Source organism: Centropristis striata, chromosome 13, assembly GCF_030273125.1.
Source record: "Centropristis striata isolate RG_2023a ecotype Rhode Island chromosome 13, C.striata_1.0, whole genome shotgun sequence".
Lineage (NCBI taxonomy): Eukaryota > Metazoa > Chordata > Actinopteri > Perciformes > Serranidae > Centropristis > Centropristis striata.
Window position 1 is genome coordinate 17,022,208 of NC_081529.1, and position 27,137 is coordinate 17,049,344.

Sequence of the window (27,137 nt, forward strand, 5' to 3'; positions counted from 1 at the left end):
GTTTCCCCCCAAAATTTTATTATTGTGAATTCTTGTTGCCACGAAAAGTGCATAGTGAAAATCCTGAATTTGTAACAGCCCTTAGTCAGCTCAGACTTCTAGTAAAATCCTATCCAACTTGAGCACAAACACACATGAAAGCCCATCTAACACACATAAATGTTGATCAAAAATAAATTATGACAGCCATAACAGAGCATGTAGCTGCTTTCAGCATCTTTTTGTTTGCTAACTACTTATTTATTTCTGTTTTGGGAGATGTTATTTTAAATGTTGATGTGTAAATAAACCAATTCCATTTATTTCTGTTTTTACTTAGTTATGTAGTTATGTCTATATAATCTCTCTTCATCTCCCTATACTCATATTTTGTGTGCCAAAAAGGAGACAACCCCCCCTACCCCCAATAAACAATGTTGAAGCTTCATCTTTTTCCTCAAATCTTCTAGCGTAAAAATAGTGTTGCATAGTGAAAATCTGGCATTGCAACAGCCCTAAGTCGGCTGAGACTTCTAGTAAAATCCAAACTTGAGCACAAACACACGTGAAAGTCCATCCAACACACATAAATGTTGATCGAAATAAATCATGACAGCCATGAGAGCACATTACAAACACACATTAAAGCACGTGGAACACACACACACACACTACCAGACAAAAAATGAGGACGTCCTGTAAGTGTGCTCTTGTTTAAATGTCCTTTTCTGGGCCTTATATGTCAATCTAAGGTTAGGAAATGTCACCGTGTGGATCGACTTTCCAAAAGTCCCGACTATCAGCTGAGAGTCATTAAGGTCAGAGACATTACGGAGTCACGACATATATCACTGACGCCACTTTAAATAAAGTTAAATGCCCTCACTGCAAAGAGGACAGAGAAGTGTGTGTGTGTGTGTGTGTGTGTGTGTCTGTACCTGCAGGATGACTAACATGAAAAACAATCTGATATTTTCATGTCTGTGGCAGTTTGTGTATCATATTACCCAGATGGTTATCAATTCTAACTCCTCATTAATAATTCAGCCTGTGCAGCATGTCTTTGTTCCCTCTCCCTCCGCCCCTGAATCCATCCCAACCTCACACACACACACACACACACACACACACACACACACACACACACACACACACACACACTGCAAATAATTTGGATATGATTGTTCCTCATCTAATTTTGGAGGCAAAGAAAACTGAACAGTTCAGAGCCAGGGTTCGCTGGTCGCTTGTGTGTGCATGCTGATTTGGAGTTCTCTCTGGGAAAGCCTGATGCCTACACACAGAACAGATGGCGGTCCTGGCTGTCTACTCTCTAATCCTCAATTGTTGGGAGGATCACAGCCTGTGCAGTGGTGACACTTGTGTTCCGGGGATGAAATAACATTTGGATGATTCTGTTTGGTTCACTAATAGTTGATATTTGGTGGCATACGCTACAAATCAGTCAATACTACTCAAATTTATTAGGTTTTATATACGGTAGAAAGGGCCTCACATACTCCGTCAAACTTATTTTCAGTGGTTCTGCCCCAACAGATCGAACAAAGTCTGTCTGCACATTCATTTTCTAGCTCATTATGTCTGACTGGGCTTACAACTTTTGCAACTAAATTAAAAGTTTGGGCTCCACTTTTCTGTGAAAAAACTTCTATTTGAACACATAAAAGAGATTTAAAAAATGCACATAATTCATGTGCAAACAAATACTTCAACATTTTGGAAAATAAAAACAAGAGTCGGATGAGAAAAGCAATACCACCCTAATCTTTGTATGTTAAATGCATTGAATTAAAAGGACATTAACATAGCCAAAAAGAGGTGTGAATCAGCAGAGGCCCCATGATACGATTTTATCCCGATACTTGAGTCATGATATGATATTATTAAGATTTTAAGCATGTTGCGATATGGTGAGTATTGCGATACAATATATTGCTATTTAACTGTTTTACTGCATCTTGTGTCCACAAAATTAAATTAAATTCCGAATTGTTTTGTCAAATCAGAAAAAAATTCTCAGTCTATTCATTTCTCCACAATGAGAGTCAAACCCACAGACTGACCAACAAAGTATTCAGTCAAACTGAACTGAACTGATATCAAACATTTATGGACGACAACAACTGCAGCATTTTCTCAAACTTTTTTCAACTTTAAGCTTCACTGCATTCAATTTTTTTTAATGAAACATAAAAAAGCCGAACTTTGCAGCGTTATTTGGATATATATATTCATGTATCTCCAGTATATCACTAGAAGTGGACCCGCTACAGCCTCCTGAAAAAAAAACAAAAAAAGCCGAAAATACTGACTGAAATATCGATACCTAATATTGCGATACTATGCTGTATCAATTTTTTTCCCCACCTCTAATAGCCAAATTGTCAGAGCTGCAGCCACTTTTATTTGTACAGATGCTGTTGACTAACTGCTTCATACATCTATTGGTAGCTTATCAAATTCTATTCATTAAAGCAACATTTTGTAGAATTGGTGTTTTTTGTGCACAGTTCCAGAGGTCAAATCACTTCGACACAGCTGCACTAGATTACAGCTTTACTAAGAGCCAAACATCAACCAAGTGCAGCAACACACAACATAGCAAGCCAGCTAATATTACTCCAACACAGTGTCTGTCTCAAGCGGCAGCCTCCAGGTCTGAACAGTGAGGCGAACCAGGTGTTAAGTTGAGAGTGCCTTAAGCTGCATTCTACAGAAAATTCCAGCAGGGGGCGCTGATGAAGGTTGCAGAAGCATTTGGTTCCATTCATTTCAATACAAAATTAGAAAACTCCTCACTTGATTTATTACCTCAGAATTTTTTTAAGGAAACACTACGGTCGCAATCGCTAGTAAATAATCTGCTTCAAGACAATCTGATGTTAATAGTGTAAATAACGGCCCCATTTAGAAGAAAAACAGAAGATAAAGAATCGTATGATTTGGGGCGTGGCTACGTTTGATTGACAGCTCACTAACAAGGCGAGCTGTCATCAGAAGAGAAGAAAAGAAATGCGTATCCACGGCAACTTGTCAGGACGTTTACCAGTTTGGTCTCATAACTTTGACCCTTTCACACTGTATTTTCACTTAATGACAGTTTATTTCAACATTTTGTTCATTAAAATGTCTTGTTCAGCGTTTGGTTGGACTAACAGACACTCCAAGGACTAACATCCCAGTTAATGCTAACATGAATTGGCAGCAGCTTCGCTCGGTCAGGTTGAGGTGTAGAGAGGCGTGTCGTCAGTGTTGTCAGATCCCTCCCGCTCCTCCACAGTCCAAGTATGGTCTGCTCCCCGTTTCCAAAAACAAGATGGCGACATGCGTATAGAAAGATGGCGACGAACCTAACGAGCAGTCCACAAACCAACGGGTGAGGTCATGGTGACTACATCCATGATTTATATACAGTGTATGGTCTGTCTGCAGCCTTTTATTTCAGTAAGCTCTCTGAAAGTCAATCAGAGATTTCCTTGTTTTTCCAGCTGCCTCTTTCTCTCTCACAAGCTTATTTCTCTCAGTTTATTATTGCACACATCTCAGTGTAATGCAATTCAACAGCAACTGAAACTCCAAAATGATCACGAAGTTGAATCTACACCACTCAGCACACACACACATTAGGACCTTTATGACTTGCTGCAGGATTGTTATATTGGATTCATTGTAACCTCAGTGGTAGGGAGTGGGAGATCGGGCTTTTGTTTGGTGCACTTCATTTATTTATAATAGTGCCATTTAAAAGACAGAGAGATGCAAAACCAACAGCTCCCGATTTAACATTGATTGGAAGTTTATTGACCTGTGAAGAGAAGCAGCTGTGTTTTTACTCACTGATTCCTCATAACCACCAGTCTAGTTTTCATATTGTGTTCAAAATTACATTTTATACCTGTTGCTTTTTAAAGATTTTTCTGGTGTGTCGCCTCCCTAGGAACTAAAAAACCTACACGTACACTCCCGAAATCCAAGATTCAAAATGAGTTAATTTACCTAATTTATTGATGAAGTGCTTGAAAGAATATCTTAAAAGCGCTTCAATAAATTACGTAATGAACTAATTTTGTATCATTTTTCTTAAGAGTGCACAGCTCTTTCATGTCAGAAACACTCCTGAGTCTCGACACAATTAATGGTCTGCACCAAAAGCACTTCAGACGAGGGTCAGCTGATTAGATCAGTCAAGGGCCTTTTCATCCCACCTGTGCGACTGAAACTGTAATTATGCATCAGTTAATAAGTGCAGCTCTTACATTCGACCCTGACATTTGTGTTGTGTCTGATTAAAACGAGAGCAAAGAGAGCCAAGGGCGTAGCTTCCTTTTTAGGACTGCCCTTTGGGAGTATTCTTGTCCAGGAAATCCTCCTCTCTAGTAGGCATCCAATCTCTAAATCAATAAGAAGGCTTCACAGGAAAGAGGAGAAACATGCTGGGCTTAAAGTGAGCCAGGCCTCTGGACGGTGAGTGGAAAATTTTAAGTTATTTATAGCAAGTCCAGTGGGTTCAGAAATTGACAAGATTTGGGGGAAAACATTGTACTTTTTCTGTAATTTGTTACCTTACTCAACATTATAAAGTCAATTTAATAAACTATGGCACCGGTTTGCAGACGCACAAATAAATACTGAAGCCTATCTGCAATTTAATTAGTCAATACACCCCATATTAGAAAAAAACTGCACATAAATCTTCCTTCCAGTAGATGGCACAGTTTCACTTGAAAGCGCAAAGATCCTCCAATCTCATCACTCAGGATCTGTGTGACCCTCCACACTGTTTATCACAGAGAAGATCAGCAATCTAAAGACAATATCAGCACATATGATTAATGAATACATAAATTAATACATCAATCAGCTAATGAAGTAAAATGCAAATTTAACCCCACAGTTATTTTAATTGACCAGATGAACTACATAGAAGAGTCAAACTATCCACCTCTCTCTCTCTCTCTCTCTCTCTCTCTCTCTCTCTCTGTTTCTCTCACTCTTTACGCACAAACGCAGTCTTGTGTAACTCTCCCCTCCTCTCTCCCTCCCCCCTTCCCTCCCTCTCTCTCTCTCCCTCACACACACACACACACACACACACACACACACACACACACAAGTTCCACTCTCCATCCTCCACAGCCCACAAGAAGCTGTGAATGGTAGACAGCTCCTCGTATTTCGCTCCGCTGGTGAGCAGCTCGCCAGTCAGAGTGAGTGGAGCCTGAGCAGAGCGCACAGCTACAGCCAGCCATCTCCTGATGTCATGTAAAATAACTGGAAGAATAGTGGAATTTTCTTTTTCGCAACAAACGGATAATATAAGTGATTTAAAAGCACTCGCATACGCGTGATTTTTTCTTTTTTATTCCTAGGACTTACGCGCGCTGAAGTGGCCATGGCGCATTTTACGCACTGCAGAAACTGTGTTCAGGAGGCTGAAACTACCAAAAACATGGATTAAACAGCTACAAGTCGTTTTTCCTTTTTACTTCAGGAGAGCTCAAATGGCGGCACTTCGTAGAAAATTCGGCGAAGACTACCAGGTGGTCAACACAAACCGGGCGACTACTTTTTCTGCTCCGGTGAAGAAGAAACGCCAGCGCTTCGTGGACAAGAATGGTCGCTGCAATGTGCAGCACGGAAACCTCGGCGGGGAGACCAGCAGGTACCTCTCTGACCTCTTCACCACTTTGGTAGATCTAAAGTGGAGATGGAACCTGCTCATCTTCATATTAACTTACACGATCGCCTGGCTGGTCATGGCTTCTATGTGGTGGATCATCGCTTATATCAGAGGAGATCTAAATCACGGCCACGACGCCTCCTACACCCCCTGCGTGGCCAATGTTTACAACTTCCCCTCAGCTTTTCTGTTTTTCATCGAGACCGAGGCCACGATCGGTTACGGCTACCGGTACATTACAGAGAAGTGTCCGGAGGGCATCATCCTCTTCCTGTTCCAGTCGCTGCTGGGCTCCATAGTGGACGCTTTTCTCATCGGCTGCATGTTCATAAAAATGTCCCAACCTAAGAAACGCGCAGAGACGCTCATGTTCAGTCAGGACGCGGTGATTTCTCAGCGAGACGGCAAACTGTGCCTCATGTTCCGTGTGGGCAACCTGCGGAACAGCCACATGGTGTCCGCTCAGATCAGATGCAAACTCATAAAGGTAAGCTCTGAGAATAACTCCCTGAAAAACTAACTAGGAGCTGATGTTCCAGACGAGTCACACCTTCAGTCATGAATATAGCATGGAAATAAACATGCATTGACTTGTTTTAACTGTCAAGACTCCCTGCTGCAACACTTTCTTCTCTCAGCAGCGTGGAACACATTTAAAATCAAAGTATTGCGCACTGCAAAAGTATGGAAATAGCAGAAACTTAAAAAAAAAAAAACCCAAAACAGCCATTTTTTCTGCACAATGACTGCACTCTTGACTGACAGCTAGTATCTCTGCAGAATCTTCACTCTCCCCACAAGCAAAACGAGTAGTTGCATATTGCAGATTTTAAATTAACCTATTTTTTATTTATTTATTCAAAGCTTAACTGTAAGCAGGTCCCACTACACATTATACGCCTTGTTAAACAAAACAGGCTTAAGGTAGCATTATCATAATCCCTCCGCAGCCGGATGCTGAGGCTGAGTGGCAACCAGGTGCATCCTAAAACCACTCAGATAAGTCAGTAAAGGCTGTTTGTTAGATGGGAGCGCTGGCTCTGTGGTGTGAATGGTCGTCGCTGTGTGCAGCATGAGTGGTGACACCTGGACGGATAGGTGTGTGTCAGTAAGTGGACGTGACGGCGAGATGGCCCCTTGAGGGAGAAATGTATGCTCGGTGAATCAGCAATGAGAGGGAGCTTCACACACTACCACAGATCACTGGAGTCAGTAAAACGGCACTCCTGGGAGAGAGCATGTGGGCATAAAACGTCTTTATGACATCCATAAAGAATGTTTTGTGTAATGTATTATTTTCTCCTTTCTTTAGGGTGTTTTTTTATTATTTCTATTCCCTGAGATATAAAATGCCAAGACAAAAAGGGACAAAAGGCTCACCCACAATGTGGTCTGAATCCGGCGTACCAACTGTGCCACATAAGTTATCCACTAATGGAAGAACTTGAGCTAATAAAGCTCAGAAAACAGGCAACAATGCAGAAAATTACCAACTAACAGTAGCAAGGTTGACTGGCTCCTCTTTTAATTATTGTAATAGAGCTCCTTTCAGCCACATCCATGTTCAATGTGCAAAATGGGCCATAAAGAAGACAAACAGCATTAGTGAGGTGCTTGGAGCTTGTTTATGTCTGTGTTCCTCTCTGCAAAGCCACATCGAGCACAGCGTGGTCAGCTTAATGATGCATGCATGCAGGCAGGCAGGCAGGGAGGCAGGGAGGGAGGCGAGGAGGATCGAGCTACTCCACAGTTACAAGCGTGGAGGAAATCAACATCCCCATAGGCATAAAGTACAATCACACATGGTACGCCAACTTCTGTCCTCTCTCCTGTGAGACACGAGCTCTCAGAAACACAATCAGACGTCTGAGCAGCACACCTGAGATTAGGGATTTTAGTTTATAAGCACACTGGGATTGATAGTAAAAGGATAGTGTGGGATTTTTAAGGCACTCAGCACTAGAAGAAAAATAATCAGGATTTATGTTACTTTAAAAATGGCATGCATGACAAATAATGACTGAGAATCCATTAATACTGAAGAGCCACTCTCCTTCTACCTTTCCTTCTCAACAGCAAAAACTACAATCAGTATGAATTCCAAGACCTCTCTGCCAACCCCACATCTTTTTTACACTCTGTTTCTGTGAAATACAATACATACAGCATCCACTGTGTGCTCCTTAGTGGGCTTTTTCACAGTTTTGCTCCAGGGCTTTGTGGTCTAACCTTATTCTTTCGCTTCAAAGACTCTCTTACCGAGACAGAGTTTGTGCAGCAGCTCTGCTCCGAGAACAGAACGCACAAAAATAAATGAGTCACTGTGCATGAAGGAAGGCATTGTTTAGGCTGAATGTTGCTTCAGGTATTACACGTCGCATGCAATGTTTAAAAAGCCTTCATTAATAAAACTAAAGTAGTCATATTTTAGACTGAATGATTCCAGTGCAGTCCCTGTGTGGAAATGTTGGTGGTGCTGTTGAACTACAGCCCTCTTCAAGTCAAACCTCATCATACAAAAGACTGACTGGCAGAGGAAGCATTTTAACCTGTGCAGAATCTGTGTGTGAGAAAGGTTTTTGGGATGACTTGTGCATCTAAAAACAGCTTTCTGACATCAAATCTGACCAGATGCACCAAAACTCTTCTAAAAAAGAAACCAAACTATTTCTTTGACACCACTTCATGATGAGACAGCTGAAAAGAATCTCACCACGCAGGCTCCAGAGTTGTTTTTGACCATATCAAACTGCAGTGCAGTGCAGTGTTACATAGAAGTACCAGTCTCTCACTCCTCAGGTGCTCCTTCTGGTCACTGACTTTTGCTTAGAAGTAGCTCTCTGACCACAGCTACGAAAAGAGATTTATTCTCTCGTTGCTCTCTGGGTTGAAGCTCTGTTCTGGGGTCAGGTGTCCTGCAGTGGAGGGACAGGAGAAAGCTTCTAATTCGCTGAGTCAGCAACAAAGATGTGCACAATTAGTCGACTAGTCGGTTTACCCTCCTGTTATGTCAAATTGACCCATTTCAAAGTTTAAAGATCTAAAAAAAAATTTGTTAAAAGTATTTTTTCATAAAAATAAAAAATAAATAAATATGTAAAATAAAATTTGTAAAAAAAATGAATGTCATGTCATTGCATTTTATATGTAGCTCTTTCCAATGTACATAAGAAAATGTTTTAACATGCATTTTTTATGAAAAACAAGGGAATTATCCTCATTGAACCATGATCTGTGGGAGGTAAACAACACCATGAGCTAAATATTGATTGAAATGATTAGTAATGGAGTTAATGATGAAATATAAACAATGTTTATTGGGATTTTTTGGTTTGTGACACTTTTGGATAATTAAACATGAACATCCACAAACATTATTGCTGTTCCTGAGAAACGAACAACGAACATAAACATTGCAGCACTCTCCAGTCTTTAAAAAACTTGCATTACATATTGATCTGATTTGCACTGAGATGCCTTCCCAGTCACATGTTGCATGATAAAAAAATTAGTACTGTATAGCTATCAGTGGTAATAATCAGGCACCTTTTCTTAGGATTTAACTCCCTAAAAATATTGTTTTTGTGATGTGTTGTCCGTTAACTTTAATTCACGTTTTGTAGGATGCATGATAGAAGGTGGCTCACACATTTCAGCATTCATTGGTTCTTGAAAAAAGTGATTAACAAGTTTAAATGGCTTTCCTAATATCAGCAACCTTTTTGGGGGTCAATGTTTAACCTTTTAGATTAAATTTAGCTCAATTTTGACTGTTTTCCAAGTGTTTCTTCTTCTTTTCTTTTAGAATAGTTGACAATAGTTCTGTTTAAACGTCAAGGAAATCAGTCATTAGGAACATCCCCAGTCAGCCGAGACACGTCCTTTATATCTGCACCAAAAAGAAAGTCATCAATGTAATCATTGTCAGAAAATGACAGATGAAGAAATCCCTTGATTTCTGACATCTCACAGACAAGCGTCTAGTAGTCAATACAGTCTATTGTCAGTGCGGATCGGCACACATGGGCGCTGCGAATCAGACAAAGTTGACAAAGTGACTGCACAACTATCGATGCACAACTGAACGCTCAGAAGAAGCTGCATTTTCGTTTTTTACAGTCTGAAATCCACAGAGCCCTGTGACCAAGCCACTTGTTGGTGCTGCTGTGTTTGGACACTGGAGCTCAGCCGAACTGTTGTGGATGATTCCCGGGTGACAGCAGGGAGCGGAGAGGAGGGAGATACAGACCAATGGAAGCTGTCATACAGAGTCCCACTATAAGAAGCTGAAATGCAGCTTTGCAGGGCAGCCATAACAGCCTCCGAGGGCATCCTGCTGGAACATCCTGGTTGAAAATATGACTCTGGTATTACTGAGAGGGCGAAGAGAGAGAGAGAGAGAGTGAAAGAATTGATTGAAAGTGATGGAAAGTGGTGAAAAGAGCTGAACGGAGAGGGGAGACATAAAAAGAATTACCAACACGTTTTTTTTCTTAATATTTTCATTGTGAGAGCGGCGCTTTCTATTTCAGAGACATCGAAGGCAGAGAAATCCTCTCGGCTCAAGATCTCCTCAGAGGATTCCAAGATGGGCTATATACACTAGTCACTAGAGCTGGAATTGATTTCCATTTCTTATCTAATAAGAATAGAGATGCAATTATACTATCAGGCTGTGGAGGGCTGGAGAAAGGCCTTGAAACCCTGCAGTCATTGATTAGCAACCAGAGCCTGGAAACCTTAAGACTCTGGACTGCTTACGCTCGTCTCCCCTTTGTGTGTTGTTATACTAGAATAATTCAGACTCTACACAATTGCATAGTGTGAGATGTTTTTCTGCAGGAGTGTAAATGCTCAAAGGCACAAGCACACACATATAGGGGGAAAACATGTACTTCCTTTTATTCAAATGAATGCATGTGTGAAGTAGAGAATGTATTATTTGTAATGTCTGAGGTCAGAAAAATGATGCATTAATGTTTCTGAAGAAGCATTATGTCTTCAGGCTCTTGACAATAGTTATGTATGTGCTCTGCTACAGAATTTTCCACACACCAAGTACAAAATCAGAGGCAGCACAGTCACAACAAAACACATTTTTGGCCAAGTACATTGTGACACCATTACTGCCACCACGACTGCTGAAGTCACAAAGTGTCACAGCAAGGATTAAAACACTCTCCGAGGAAGGAAATGAAACCAGAGCATAAGAGTAGCTCAAAACAGCATGTAATACCGGTTTTGTTTTAGTTTGACTGACCTGATAACCAACTTGTGTACTTATCCTGGTGAAGCAGAAGCCTCTACAGTCAGATAATCACAAGCCTCCTCAGCAGATTCACAATCACATCTAGCAGGTTTTCACTTGCTAATTAGCATTTCAAAAGCAGCCCAGTATCCATATAAATGACCTCTGTGTTACACCTCTGCAGCAGACAGTTTATGTAATAGCTTGGCCTTCACATAGAGCAAGGTGGGATGTTAGAGTGCGGAGGCTGAAGTGGTGCATGAGCTTGTAGTTTGTCTGACTTGAATGCCAGAGACTTCAGTTTGCATCTGACAAAAATTAGTGCTCCACAGTGTAAACAGCAGTTATCTAATCCTAACCCTAAAATAAGTGACCTATCGCTGTTCCCGCCCCTGAACAGTCACCGTCCAATCTTTTGCTAGCAACCATAACTAGGCACAGGACACATTTTTAAGGGTTTCGTCTGGATTGTAAGCATGTATCTGCAAGGAGAAACAAAACAGTGTGCATTTGGAAGCTGCAAGTCAGACAGCAGTTCTGTATACAGTCTGTATATAAATAGTGGACGTAGTCACTGTAATGTCAATAATTGGGTTCGGCATTATGTCCAACCAGAAGAGATCATATTTAGACTGGGGAGGAGCGAGGGGTGGATCTGCCTGAGAAAGCCAAAGACATCGCCGTGTTAGCGATCTGTCAATCACAAGGTAGCCATGCCTCCAATCTGACCCTGCTTTATCATCTATTTTCTTCTAAATGGGACCATTGTTTACACAGTTAACATCATATTTTATCAAAGAAGGTCTAGTCTAGTGGTTAGGATTCGGCGATCTCACCGCCGGGGCCCGGGTTCGATTCCCGGTCAGGGAACTACTCTTGGGGCAGTCCACGACCTAGAGGTTAGGAATCGGGCTTGTAACTGGAGAGTCACCAGTTCAAATCCTGGTACTGACAGGTCTAGGACTGAAGTGCCCTTGAGCACAGCTCCCCAGGCGCAGTAATGTACTGCCCCTTGCATGGTGTGTTCAATGCAGAGGTGGAATTTCCCCATTGTGGGATTAATAAAGTAATCTTCTTCTTCTTTAAAAGTGAGAAGTCTCATTTTGTGTTGAGATAGATAGGACCGGACTTCTTTTTCAACCAACGGTCTCGCCCCCTGCTGGATTTTTGAAAGAATGCAGGCTTAAGGTTGTCATCTGATTAATGCACAACATGAGATACAGATACAGATGGAGCCTTCTGTCTGTACTCGTTCACGTTCATTCTGTCCATATTTGTTCATGTTTTCTGAACATTTTCAGACAAAACAGAGCAGTACCACTGGAAACCTTGGGGGCACCACCATACGACATGATGTAGAGAGTTTAAGGATCAGTCTACATGACACTTGTACAGTTCATGTTTGGGTATTCCAAATTTATGAGACCAGGACAAAGCTGAGCAGTGCATCCCACACTGGAATGTCCAATTAATTTGACTCTTGATTTGATTTGACCAATTCATCTCACCCTGTCTTGGCTGAATTGGGTAAAGGCTGGCCCAACCTTTCTAAACTTCCTGATTAGGCAGACGGTATCTGGCAGAGGGGAAGCCTGCGTGATTCGGCTGGCTTGTCAGTTGACCTGATTGCCTACAAGCTCCTCCAACCCCCCTCTCAGGCTGCTGATTGATGAAGGCCCGGTGGAGCATGGAGTGGAGTTGGGTAGGAAGATCAGGCCACTTTAGGTCTAATCAATTTTATTTATCACCTGTCTGCATCCATGAGCATCATTCACTCCAGTGTAATGCTGCTTTTGTGAGCATGAAACAAAACCACGGTGCCTTTCTCATGTTAATAAGCAGCTGACTGGTTGACTAGGTTACTCAGATGTGCAGATTTGTTTGTTTGTGTGCACATCTCGTGTTTTTGCTCCCCTAAACGCGTAATTGAAAATGAATGAGTCCCTCTTTTCTGATATGTCAGAGCTCGGGGAGAGAAATGTGTTTATTTGCTGGAGGTTGGGATTTACATGAAAGAGAAAACAGTAGATAGGCTCAGCTATCTTAGGATCTTTGTGCAGGGAGCAGCGTAGGAGAGTGCCAACGGGGTCTGTGTAAGGAGCTTTGCCTGTCAATGTTTGCATACAGTCATCCATCATTTTAATCCTAAGCGACAAAGACAGAAAGTGAAAAGCAGAGTTTCCCTTAGCTAGCACAAGGTAACCCGAAAAATGCCCCTCTGACATGAAAGTGGTTCTCCAACATAAATCCAGAAGAGCATCTCATTAATATTCACAGGAGATAGAAATAGAACCCAATGTTTTCTGGCAATGCTGAGCCTGTTTACTCACACTCCATTCACAGGTTGTTCCTCGCAGGGATGAACTCTGGGGCAATGTCACTGCAAGGTCAGGGAGAAGTTGATCTGGTAGCTCCAGTGCAGAATCAGAAAACAGGGATGGAGTCAACCCAGTTCATTTATGACTAAAAACAGATGCGCACACTTTGAAAGCTGACATAAATCCTTTTTGTTTTATCTTTGTTTCCTGCAAAACTGTTTGATACAGCAGTCAGCAATAATGTTAGAATATGTGATGAAACAGGAGTATTCTATTCAAAACAGTTCTCAAAGTTATTTATTAAATGTGAACTTTCTCAGCATGTATTATTATTGTTATTATTATTATTATAAGCTTTTTTTTGCTATTTTCTGGTGCCATCTAGCATTTTATCAACCGTTCCCCTGAACTGCAATTGTCGAATCATGGCACAGTACACCTGTCAAGTTTGGATTTCAAAACATGCTAAGTGATTTAACATTAGTCATGTTTCCATCAACAAATTTCTATGCACAATTTAAAGATTTGCACAAGAAAAGCTTGATGGAAACACCAAAATTTGATGCATAAAAGTTTTTACGCTCACTTGAGATTGAAACACTTTTTCCGAATAAGCTCTGACGTATCGAACATTTAACTTTCATGACTGATTAGCTGTTTCTGCTCTGACATGAAATTGCCCAATTTAATCTAATTCCTGAAGACTTTTCTGGCCAAAGTTGTACAATTAGCAACCTCTTTTTTGTTTTTGCTTTTTGTCTCTTGCGTAATCTCTACTTCTTCTCCTGTTTACAGACGGATTAGCCTACAGTCAGTGGTTTAAAAAAGTATTCAGATGCCTCACTAAAGTAAAAGTACTAATACCACACTGTGAAATTACTCCACTACAAGTAAAAGTCCTGAGTTTAAAACTTACTGAAGTAAAAGTATGAAAGTACCAGCATCAAAATGTACTTAAAGTATCAAAAGGAAAAGTACTCATATTGTTATTTAGATTCCAAAAATATTATTAGATTTTTTGTATTGATCACCATTTTAATTTTCTCAAGGTAGGGCTCATTTTAACTAATCAATATACTGTTATGAGGTTTAATCTAATTTAATGTCTAATCACTTTAAATTGATCATGTTTTTTATTTTAAATCTTGACCACAAAAGTAACTAAAGCTGTCAGCTTAGTAAAAGTTAGTAAAAGTACAATATTTGCCTCTAAAATGTAGTGGAGTAGAAGCATAAAGTTGCATAAAATGGATGTACTCAAGTAAAGTACAAGTACCTCAAATTTGTACTTAAATACAGTACTTGAGTAAATGTAGTTACATTCCACCACTGCCTACAGTTATACATTGCACTGCCATCTTCTGACCAAAGCACATTTATGCAGCTTTGTTTCTTTGTTGTTAATGATTATTAGTCTTTTTTTAACCTTTCCAAACATAAAAAACATTAAATTTGAAGTAAGTGTTGTGTGCAAGTTGCAAGTTGCAAGTTGTATAGCGAATGTGTTTAGCCGTCTAAGAGTGCCGCCAGGTCGTGATTGATTGTTGATTGATGAGGAATTTCTCTGCTAAGTGATGCCAAACGTTGGCATAAAATATAGACATAGGACGGCCAGTGTTTCAGTTAACAAAATGACTGACTTTCAGCCGATTGTTTTTGTGGTTGGTTGTCGTAACCAGGTTGGCGTAGATAAAAAAAATAAAAAAATAAAAAACATCACGAGCTTTGTGGTGTTGTTGAAGTCATGTAACTGTGGTGTAGTTTGTTAATAACCTTATTTTAAATGCTTTTTACTTCAGCTGAATGCATTTACACTTAAAAAAACATAAAGCTGGTGTTCATTTGTGTATATTATCTCCCTTAACAGACTGTGTAAGTATAATAAACTTCTGCTTGAGCTTATTTTCTGCAGAAACCCAAAAGTCAGTGGAAAAGTCCCTTTGGCTTGTTGTTGAGGGAACCCGTGTGATGCTAACTTCCAGTGGGCTGAAGTCAAAGATTTTCCACTTTTCTATTTTATCATCACCACATTTTGGGCCAGAACAAACTTCACACTGACTCAGTGATAAAGGCTGAAAGAGGAAACCGGCTTCTGTGGAAATTATGTGTCAATTATTTTGAGATTAACAAGAACAAAAGATACAGAAACGGCAGAAAGGGTTTTAGAGAGTGTGGTGGTGTGTGTCTGCGTGGGATGTCGTTGTGAAGCATTGTGTGGTGGAGGAATACTATGCCTGTGTGGGTGGTGCTCACTTACTGGTTGGCAGTGAAACAATGTAGAAAGAAGAGAAAAGAGTATAAAAATTAGCATTTTCTAATTAATTCTTTATGAGAGAATCAACTTGACACTGATTTTTTTGTTATTTTAATGTTAATTGTTGACCTAAAAGGAAGTTTTCCAAATATGCTGAATTTTTGTGATGTTATTTTAAATAGATGAGAAAGATATCGACATGAAAAACACAGAATAAAGTGTCTTAACTCGTCCATAACGCTGTGTAGCTCTGCCCTGCTCCTTATTATCTCAAATTTGGTGATTTGCGAGGATAATCTAAAGATAATAAACCTTGAATGTAAGATTTATTCTGTTAAATTATGTGGAAATAACCTGTTTGAGCAAGGTTATTCCTTCAGGTTTTTGAATTTTTTCACATTATTAATATCCTTTTGAGTCTCTTCATAGTTTCTTTTTGCCTCTTTGTAGTCCTATTGAGTCTCTTTGTCACCAATGTGTGTCTCTTTGTGTCTCTTTATAGTCCTTTTGAGTCTCTTTGTTGTCATTATGTCTCTCTTTGTAGTAATTGTGAGTCTCTTTGTAGTCATTTTGAATCTATTTGTAGTCATTCTGAGTCTCTGTAGTTTATTTGTCTCTTTGTAGTCATTCTGTGTCCCTATGTAGTAATTGTGAGTCTATTTGTAGTTTATTTGTGTCTCATTGTAGTCTGTTTGTGTCTCTTTGTAGTCATTTATAGTCTTTCTGTAGTATTCAGATTACACACAATATTTCCACAGAAGCTGGTTTCCTATTACAGCCTTTATCACTGAGTCAGTGTCAAGTTTGTTCTGGCCCAAAATATGTTGAAAAAGGCTGCAGTATGATGCAGAGAAATAAGCCAAAAAAATCTAAGGGAGTGTGCAGGAAAGTGTGAAACAGACTGTTAAGTGAGGGGAGCAAACGAGCAGAGAAAAGGTGAACAGATTGATTAGACAGACTAAGACAGGAAAGGAAGAACATACATACAGGAGCTCGGTCCTGAGCTCCAATGTCATCTGGGCAATTAAATGCTTCCGCACCAGTTAACACTCTGTGGGCACGTCCTGTCCAAACACGGCTGTCTCATACGTCCACCTGCGAGTTCTTCAAGAAATCAATGTGAAGCGCCAAGTCTGTGGCCACTGCAGACAGGGTACCAGTTGAAACCTGAGATAAAAAACAGCCTGCATCATCGTTCCAGGAGGTATTTTTAAAGAATTGCCCAATCACACCTTTTGATTGAATTCTGAGGTGCCTGCTACTCCTATAGTTCTACTGCTGTGTACTTCAAAAACAGCTTATAAAATTCAATGCATTGTTACAAATAACTATCCAGCAGCAGAAAAAAAAAAACCTGTGTCTAGTCAGGGTGCCTCGTCACATTTCAGATGTCTATGAGTTGTAGTTTCTTTGGGCCTTCTTGTAGTCATTTAAAGTCTCTTTGTAGTCCTTTTGAGGCACTTTGTAGTCATTTTGAGTTGGTTTGTGGTTTCTTTGTGTCTCATAGTCCCTTTGTCATCCATTTGAGTCTCTTTGTAGTCCTTTTGAGTCTCGTTGTAGTCATTTTGAGTCTCGTTGTAGTCATTTTGAGTCTCTTTGTAGTTTCTTTGTCTCCCTTTGCAGTCCTTTTGAGTCTCTTTGAAGTCATTTTGAGTCTCTTTGTAATGCTTTTCTCTTTGTACTTTCTTTGTGTCTCTTTGTAGTCATTTGGTGTCTCTTTGTAGTCCTTTTGAGTCTCTTTGTAGTTCCTTTGTGTGTCATTGTAGTAATTTTGTGTCTCTTTGTAGTCTTTTTGAGTCTCTCTGTAGTGCTTTTGAGTCTTGTTGTAGTTTGTTTGTGTCTCCTTGTAATAATGTTGTGTATCTTTGTTGTCATTTTGTTATCAGTTCTAATTTATTAGAGAAAGAAGCTGCAAATGTTAATGCGGCAACTTAGCTCCAGTCCCTTCACTGGCCTGCCAAACAGCATCAGAGAAACACTGATTTGTTTAGGTGAAACTACCTAATGCAATGAATGTTTAGCAGTTAAAATCACCGGTTGCATCTGTTTTGGACAGGAGGAGAACTCTCATATAATTCGGCTCCAGGTGGAAATCTCCTGAACATCTGGATCTTAACTTATCAGAGAAACAAGCTGAGCAAACATTAGCAGCTGCTGACGAAAAACACTTATTTTTAAGTTAAACATTAAGTTTTAGCTTTTTTATTAGGTTTTTACTGGTTTAATCAGTTTGTGGAGAACTTAATAAAAACTGATTAAATTCTCTGCTGATGGTATAACTCCGTTTTTTGTTATTTTTGTGAGTGAGAGAGCCCTAGCAACAGAAAATGACATACTGTACATTTGAAAAATCTTGATACTGGACTGAAGATTTGTGTCTTCTTTCATTAGACATAAGGAAGACAAATGGTGCCATAAAAAGAACCTTTTCTCCCTCTGCTGTGCAATGACATGCATTTAATCTTTTCTTTCTTCTTTATTTCCCTTCACTCTGTCTTTGTCTCCTTCTCTCTCTCTTTACTGTCTTCAGTCTCGTCAGACACCCGAAGGCGAGTTCCTGCCTCTGGACCAGTGTGAACTGGATGTTGGTTTTGGCACGGGAGCCGACCAGCTCTTCTTGGTGTCCCCTCTCACCATTTGCCACGAAATTAATCCCAAGAGCCCCTTTTTCGACCTTTCGCAGCGCTCTCTCATGAACGAACAGTTTGAGATTGTCGTAATCCTCGAAGGCATCGTGGAGACCACTGGTGAGGGAATCAAACTCCTTCTCCCACTTTTACTGCTTTGCTTTCAGTTCTTCATTCTCCATTTCTCAATCTAAATGTAAATTCCTACATTGATATCAACCCACATAACTTTCCTATCTAATAGATACTGGTAATCTAAACTCTTTGAAAATCTCATTTGCCCCACTTTTCAGTTTTGCATATTTAAAGAACGCGAGAGCTGAAAAAAAAAGTGAGAATGAGAACAACACATGAGACTGACACCCCAATTGAATTATGAGGGATATTTTATTACCGCAGAATCGGTTTATGCCCACTCTATGCATAATAAAAGCCTGTGGTCATAGATGCGTGCGTCACTTTGATGAATGACCCTGGGATTCAGTGGAAGTTCCACTCCATTTTTCAGATGACAGCTGAGAGCAGAGGTAATTCTGAGCCTGTGAAACGTGTTATACAGACAGCCATGCTGGAGTACTCTCAGTGACAACACAGTTTTCTCTGTTGCATATGCAAGAGAATGATTCTTCCCTCAAGCCCAATACAGATAAATCCATCCAGCTCTTTTCTTTTTTAGCTTTTCTTCTATCCTCCCTGCCATAACTCCTGCTTTGCCGCTGCTGCAGAAGGAGCCACAGAGCTGAATAGGCTTAGAGCAGGAAGGAGGGATCAGCAGGGAAGCGTGGAAGCATGCAGGCAGCACGGTCTGTGCTCCGTTGATAAAACCAATAAATCAGGGTGCAGCCACAAGTTTAGTGTCGCAGTGCTATGGCACTCAGAGCTGAGGAGTACGGGAGAAAAGCCCCGGCAGTGTCACCTTCAGTGGGCCACGATATCCCATCATCCTCACACCAACACATATTCCATTAAGAAGTATCCCCAAACATCGAGCCGCTGCTGACACAGCTGTTCAGCTTGTTGATTGTCTCCATAACTCATTCCAATTATGTTTCAACCACACACATTATAAAGTAGTCACTCCAATTTGAGAATTAAATGTCGGAGAAAAAAAGCTGAAAGAGCCTCAAATCGTTATGTGACCCTGAACAGATCAACAGCTAAAGTATGAATGAATGGATAGATGGAGAATAAAGTTTCTATAGAATATATAACCTTCACAGTAACAGTGGACATTGTTTTACACGCAGTGAAGTAATACTGTCACAAAGCAAGGCATCATTACTGCACTGTAAAAAAATGTTTGTAGAAATTACAGTAAAACACTGTCAAATTGCATCAGAAATAGGGCGTACAATTAAAAATGTAATATCACTGTAGTAGATGTTTCTAATTAATGTAAATAAAGGAATAGTACAAAACTTTTAAAAAAGTAGAAAACACAGTTTTTTCATGCAAAATTAAAGGAGAAATACAAAAATGGACACAATAACCCTAAAAATAAAGGGACTATTCAGTAATAATTACAGTTTTTGATAATATTTACATTTAAATTCACAGTAAAAAACCCACTCACCTTATTTTTTACTGTGAAGTTCTGGAAACAAAGGCTCATGGTATTTTACCGTAAATTAAACAGATTTTTTTTTTTACACTAAGCAAAAACATTTCTTTGATGAGGAAGAAAGACAATTATCGTCATCCAATCAGTGAGTCCTGGTTATGATCATATCTGTGATATGATGTTCATATGAGCACAGTGAGATCTGGTTGTTCTTATCCCTGTTTTAATATTTACTTGTATCCAGGTTACTGATTACTGCAGTCTTTTGTGGAGGCACCTTTTCCAACAATAAACAGACCCACACTGTACACTTACAGCTTTACTGCCAGTTTCTTCTCTGCTCCGATCACCAACACCTGCCTGATCTGAGTGCCTCCACCATCTCTCTCTTTTGATCATACACTGACTACACACTGAGCTATTTCTGAAAGCAACTATGCCACTCTAACGCTGTCCTCCACTTTGACAGGTGTCAGCCTTTCTGTGTAGGCCTCTTTCAGTACGGACAGGCAAAATTCAGTTTCTTCATTACTCCAGAAGTCAGACACTTTTACTGTTGTGCCTGCCAAATAAGAATATGTGGTTAACAAAACAGGTTAAGTAGAAGTGACCTAGTTTTTTACAGAACTCTCATAAACATTCAGATTTGTCTGGGTTTCTGAAAATGGGATACGGTGGTTACATGCTTAAAGAAAGCCCCCAGGAAGAGCACAATGTCAATTTGATGTAGTAGCCACACCATAGAATTACAACTTCTTGGTTCATCAGGTGAAGCCATGGAGCCCAAAAATACTTTTCCTGTAGATTTAAATTGGGAAAGAAACGTCATCCATAAATCAGCTGATTTACCAACATAACCCCCTGCAAATGCCTAAATGAGAATTAGAGAAAGTCTAGAAAAAGCATATGATTTAATCATTTTAACCCCACTCAAGCAACAGTGTGCCAAACCTTCAGTTAGTCAACTCTGCAGGTAGAAACCTCATATGTGCTTAATGGGCCCCATAGATGTGATAGAGCCATAGAAGATCCAGATAACTTTCATAGGAATGAACAGAGTCCCAACGCTGTATCCAGTTCTCTGTATCTCAAAACAGAAGGTACTCAGCTGAACCAAAATGGACACAAACAAAACGTACAAAAACCTCACATAAATACATCTATTTTGAAAATAAAACCCAACAACTTTCAGTCTTAGGCAGAAATTGACCCAATAGGTAGTTACACCTAATTCAAAATGCAGTCAACACAAACAGACACAAATAGAAGCAGAGCACCAACACTACAATCAGCAGGATCCAACAAATAATGAGTAATCATGGCCAAAAAAAAAATCACACTTTCAGTCTCAAAAGCCAATTTTTCCCTTGTCATGATGACAAAGCACACAATTAGATCCACACAGACCAGAGACGTGTGGAAGCAGAACTGCAGCTTACTTGGACTAAATGCATGAATATCATTTAAACCCAGTTTCTAGAGACTCAGAGGACAGTGAAATTTTTTAAAAACAGAGCCGAACAAACTGTAAACCGTAGCACACAAACCTTTTTGCTCTGCTTCATCTGCAGGTTCACTAATATGCAGATGACAGGCACCTTTCTGCCAGTGTGTGTTGATTTAAAAAAAAAAAAACAGTGGCCAGATTCAAATAGAGTCTTACAAAATAGGCTAAGCATCATAATGTGCTCTGTAAACAGTGCCAGTGAAGGCCAGTGCCAGGAATTTTACATAAAGTCTCCTTCAGGGACGCCCTTCTCGCTGTCTGCCAAGTGTTTGCAGAGTTGTGCTGAGGGCTTTTATTTTTATGCAAGATGCAGTAAACATTAACAAGCTGGTTGAATACCCTTATGACGGCTGACTGATGAAACAAAACTGGCATGCCTGTCAGGCTTTAAACCCACAAGCTCCTGCTGCACCGGTACAACTGATGTCTTATGCAGCTACAGTCAGCAGGAATACAGTCATTCTGCTGTGAGGAGAAGCGAGTACAGCTGGTAAATTATCCTGCACTCACCCTTGTGAATAAAGTCAAGCCTCTGGGCTAATTAAGAAAAAAAATGACCTTTGTGTAAATGTAGAAGTGACTTTTCTGTGGATGAAGATGTGCAGTGAGCCTGGAATAGCATCATGGTATGACATAACGCTGCACATATCACATCCCTCAGAGGGTCGGGCTCAAACTCCCACTCCACAGCTCACTGTGGTGTTCAACAGAAAAGCTCAGGTGAAAGCGGAGCCAGTGGATCAGGAGAAATATGGACTAGGTGCCTATTGATTGTGAACGACTTCCAACAAACAGTCAAAAGGTCGGGAAATGATTTTACAACAGGTCAAATGGAGGTGTTTTTAACCATCTGAGACTTATGTTTTCTTTAAAAGAAAAACTACAACCTTTATCATCGAAAGAAATAGTAAAACAGGCATTATTGTTGTAATTTGAACTTTCCAGCAGTCCTTGAACAGAACATTTTGAAAGATTCCAGTAACCAAAACAAAACAATATGTATATTATATATATTTCTGTCAATATCACTTTATTCTATATGTCTCATTTAAAACATTGCCAAAAGTAAACAGCTTGGAGTTACTAGAACTTGTTTGTAATTATTTAGGTGCCTCATAACCAGTGTCTTATAAAATTACTATGAATCATGAGTTTTGCATTATATTCAAATATATTTTTACAAACTTTCTGACACATTCAGCTCTAAGCAATAGGATCTGAATACTTCTTCCACCACAGTTTAACAGTTCAGATGTGACTGAAACTTGCCAAAAATAAAAAAACGTTTTTCATAGAAAGAGCTGTAAAAATTAGGTTTAACTTTCCGACGGCCCTTGAATGGGTGATGTCTGACCAACATTTTGGTAAGAAAAAGTAACCAAAGCGAACTGAACGCTTAACAAGTATATTTATTTTTTGTATTTTTCAAATTCACATTTTAAGAAACAGCCGTTATGGTCAGAGTTTGAACTTTCTGATGGTCCTTGAACAGATTGCCTGTTACAACGGTTTCTGTTATAAAAGTGACTAAAACAAAGTTTAAAATAGTGATATTTGAGAATCACCTTATTCTACATGTGTCATTTAAAACATTGCAAAAAAGATACTGTTTGGAATAACTAGATCCTGTTAAAAACATTAAATTCTGCTCCTCAGCGACACTGTAAAGCCATGATTGATTCTGCTGAGAAGAACGATCATGTGACAAATATTCACTGAAAATCTCTTTACACAGAGCTGAGAGGAGAGGACAGGAGAGGAGAGGTTACAAGTAGAGGTTTAAAAATTGCAAAAAGTTCAATATGTATAGTATGTAGAGACCCAAATTTTTCCCCCCAAATATTCATGACACTCGAGGGCTCTTGGAAAATTGTTAAAAGTATAAATTTCATTTTAATTCATTTTTTAAAATGATTTATCAGAGGAATTCACCTTTGTTTTTCATGATTCATATCATAACTGTTATTTTGCACAAAATACATTTTTGTGTTGTTTCCACTTCTAGCAATGTTTGTGCTGATTCCATGGAGCTGCAGGACTTATATATTTTGTATATTTTTTATTTATTATGACCTTGTATTTAACTACAATAAATAAATAAAAATATTAAATATATAAGTATCCACTGATAGTGAGTAAAATGTAAAAAGAACAAAAAACGCCCTAACAGCTTGTTGGGGCTCAGAGGGTTAAGATGTTTGCAAGCTGTTGTAATCCAGCAGGAAGACAAGCACCCATAGAAAACCCTTGATTTATGGACAAATAATAAGCAACTGCCAAAAGGGCCCAACATCAGTTTGTCAATTGATAATTGTCTTCGAGATGAGCAGAGATTCAGGCCTTTACGATTCATAATCAACACCACAAGTGACAACAGAGACGTGTGCAGACAGGACCCGTGGCTCTGACATTGATGTATTGATGTGTGAATGGAGTTGGGGGATTGATTATTATGTTGACTAGATTAAAAACAGCAATTATCACGAGCAACACAAGCCACGCTGATAATAAGCAGCGCTCACCTTTCACCCATATAAACCTTGAAATGCGTTGTCCTCCACTAAGGAATATTGAAAGACTTATAAATGTCACTTTCTGACATAAAGATGTCCTTTTATTCATATCACATCACAGATTGTTCCATTTCACTGCATCAGAGGTGACGTGCTTAGAATATGAAAAGACATAAAGCGGTAGTAATAGTTGGTATTATAGCTGTTTATTTGCTTTTATGAGCCATTTTGAAAGTGGATAGGTGCAGTAAATTACTATATTTAATCTCCAGTATGTGACTAGCTGGTTGATCTCACAGGAAGCAGTGATTTCACAAGCAATAAGAAGGAGCAGAGCGGAAAAGGAGATAATGGGAGGGAATGCATGCCCTTTCACATTCCTCTCTATCAGCAAATAATTGTTTTATTGGAACTGAACCTCAATGTCCCCATGTCACTCTGTTGCAGGTATGACATGCCAGGCACGGACGTCTTACACTGAGGACGAGGTTTTATGGGGCCATCGCTTCCTGCCGGTGATGTCCCTGGAGGAGGGCTTCTTCAGGGTGGACTACTCTCAGTTCCACAGCACGTTTGAGGTGCCGACACCTGCGTACAGCGTCAAGGAGTACGAAGAGAAGAACTCACTGCCCTCGCCTCTGTCCACTCCCACCCCTGCACTGACTGAGAGCCAGGGCGCCCGGCGTCACCGCGTGTTTTCCGTGGATTGCATCAACACAGCGGATGAAAGGAGGCCGGGTCGACTGCCGAGCAAGCTGCAGAGGATTAGCTCATCTGGGAAGGAGGACCTGCAGAGGAAGGTGCTCCTGATCAGCTCCCACCACTCAGAGAAGGCCTGCAGCACGGGCGACCTGCCGCTCAAGCTCCAACGGCTCAGCTCCTCGCCTGGACCCGAGGAGGAGAATCGACTGCAGCTAAAATCTCTCAAGGTGGGCTTCGAACCCATGACCCAGTCTACTGGAGATCTGTACCAGCACAGCCTCATGCCCACGCTGTCCCCTTCTCCGGCCCCCATGCACAGCCCACTGCTCTCAGGTGGAGGGAGGCCGGAGGACAACCTGCCAGCCAAACTGCGGAAGATGAACGCTGACCGCTGAAACCCAGACGGTCCCAAAAAAAAACCCAACTGATTTCTAACCAGGACACACGCATGGAAACAGATTCAGAGATGAACTTTAACTTTGGATGCTTTGATAGAAAAAAAACTCTGATGGTTTACTTACAATTCATTAATTTTTTTTTTGGTTTTCTTGAGACACAACCTTTACTGGAATTACTGTGATCTTTGTATTTCATAGCGGAGGCATTCATGCAGGCTTTGTTACACTCGAAACAAGAAGAAAACACAAATCATGCTTTAATGCAAACTTGATCATTCTGCAAGAGTTGTGCATGTATACACTGAATCCATGATGCACCACTACACTTAATAGTCAATCTTAGTTTTATCTAAATATAAATTATATAAAGATGGAAAATAAATGCTGTTTGATCTTTCTCTTCCTTGTGTTTTTATTGTTCTCACACCCAAAGAAAAGTGTCTGTGCATAAGTTTTGCCGGATGTCAATAAGTAATCCAGCAGCACAGTGCAATGCAGTTTTAATAGGTGGTTGTTAATGCACTAATTTTGTCCCCTTGGCAATCGGCACTTTTCTCAGCGGATGAAGTGCATATGAGAGAGAGAGAGAGAAAGAGAGGAGAATGAGCTACTGCTGAGAGGGAAATATAAAGTGTGTTTTATTGGAGAATCGAGGCTGATTATAGTCGACCCATCGTTCCAGACGGGATGTGGGCACTGAGGCAGCATGTCTGACAAACACACCCAAACCAATGTATGTTGAAGCACACGGTCACAATCTCTACTCATTATCTATTTATCCAGATATGATACGAAACAAAACAAAACAAAACAAAACAAAACAAAACGATACGAATCAGTAAGATAAGATAAGATGCAATAAGAAATGATACGATAAAATACGAAATGATACAATACGAAACGATACAAACCGATACGATCCTATACGAAATGAAACAATATGATACGAAACAATAAGATAAGATAAGATAAGATACAATAAGAAACGATACATACGAAACGATGCATACGAAACGATACATGCGAAACGATACGAAATGAAACGATACGATACAAAACAGTAAGATAAGATAAGAAGTGATAAGATATGATAAGATGCAAAAAACAAAAAGAAACAGGAAGACAAGATGCCTTAAGATACAAAGATAAGATAATATCAGATAAGATAAGTGTAATACAATATAAAACGATACAATAAGATGCATGAAGATAAGATAAAAGATAAGAAGTGGTAAGATGCAATAAGATCCGATACGATGTGAAACGAAACAGTAAGACACGATGCGATAAGACAAGAAACAGTAAGATAAAATGCGATACAATACAAAACAAAATGACACAACGCGATAAGACGAGACACAATGTGAAATGAAACAGGAAGATATGATGAGACAAGATACAATATAATAACAAACGATACCATGCAATAAGATACAATTAGATTCAATAAGATACTAAATGTAAGATAACATACAATACAATACAAAACAATACAATAAGATACAGTAAGATGCAGTAAGATACGATACGATGCGATACGATGAGACTTAGTGGGGAAATTCTGCCACAGCACCTTAAGATACAGGCAGTGGAGATACAAAGATTACACGCAAATATGCATACAGGCATTAAAGTACTCACATGGCTGCGATTGAACATTATTATTAATATTGCACAAAGGTTTTTTTGTATTTCACAGATATTGCACAGTAGCGACAATAGCTTGTTGCATGTTCAATAGATTGTTGCATGTTGGTATACGAACAATAAATAAATCACACATATACATATGTATATGTGTGACGCAAAGGATATACACAGTACAGTATAAAAGGGGAAAAACATGTATATAATACAGAAAGTATCCAGAAGATATTAATATATGTATATGGTATGTGAAATAATGTGCTATTTAGTATGATGATAGGTATAATGATATAAAATTTTACATGATAATATATCTTATATACTTATTATACTTTGTGGTGATATTTGTTCAGCAGCCAGTGGAATTGGAGATTCACTGTACACCTGTGAGCAGAACTGTAATATCCTCTAACAATTTAAAAGAACAAACTGAGATCAGAGGGCAGGAGATGCTAAACTAGATCCAGGTATAAACACAGCACCTTGTAAGGATGTGACACCACAAAAAGCCTCTTCAGTACAGCGGGGTCAGCGCATCCGAAGTACTTGGAGTGCCTACGCCTTAATTTCACCACTACAGTGCCACAAAGACAGAAAAATCAATAGCAAGAGGGAGATTTTCCTGCTTCAACAGGACACTCACACAGACCCTCCCCCCTCTCATTATGCATGTGAAGCTCTG

At 39.7% G+C, this 27,137-nt stretch overlaps 1 protein-coding gene across 1 annotated transcript; it reads left to right on the forward strand.

Annotated features, from left to right (window-relative positions):
• Positions 1 to 5,135: 5,135 nt before the first annotated feature.
• On the forward strand, positions 5,136 to 25,206 carry kcnj19a (potassium inwardly rectifying channel subfamily J member 19a). The gene is made up of 3 exons (XM_059348905.1): positions 5,136 to 6,167; positions 18,031 to 18,247; positions 24,156 to 25,206. The coding sequence occupies exons 1-3, from the start codon at positions 5,502 to 5,504 to the stop codon at positions 24,803 to 24,805; spliced, it is 1,533 nt and encodes a 510-aa protein (XP_059204888.1). The 5' UTR covers positions 5,136 to 5,501; the 3' UTR covers positions 24,806 to 25,206.
• The last annotated feature ends 1,931 nt before the right edge of the window (positions 25,207 to 27,137 follow it).

Excerpts from the sequence above, each read along its gene's own strand:
- kcnj19a (XM_059348905.1), top strand. The coding sequence starts at position 5,502 with ATGGCGGCACTTCGTAGAAAATTCGGCGAAGACTACCAGGTGGTCAAC. Across the intron at positions 6,168-18,030 it reads TCAGATGCAAACTCATAAAG|TCTCGTCAGACACCCGAAGG; the intron begins GTAAGCTCTGAG and ends TACTGTCTTCAG. Across the intron at positions 18,248-24,155 it reads AGGCATCGTGGAGACCACTG|GTATGACATGCCAGGCACGG; the intron begins GTGAGGGAATCA and ends ACTCTGTTGCAG.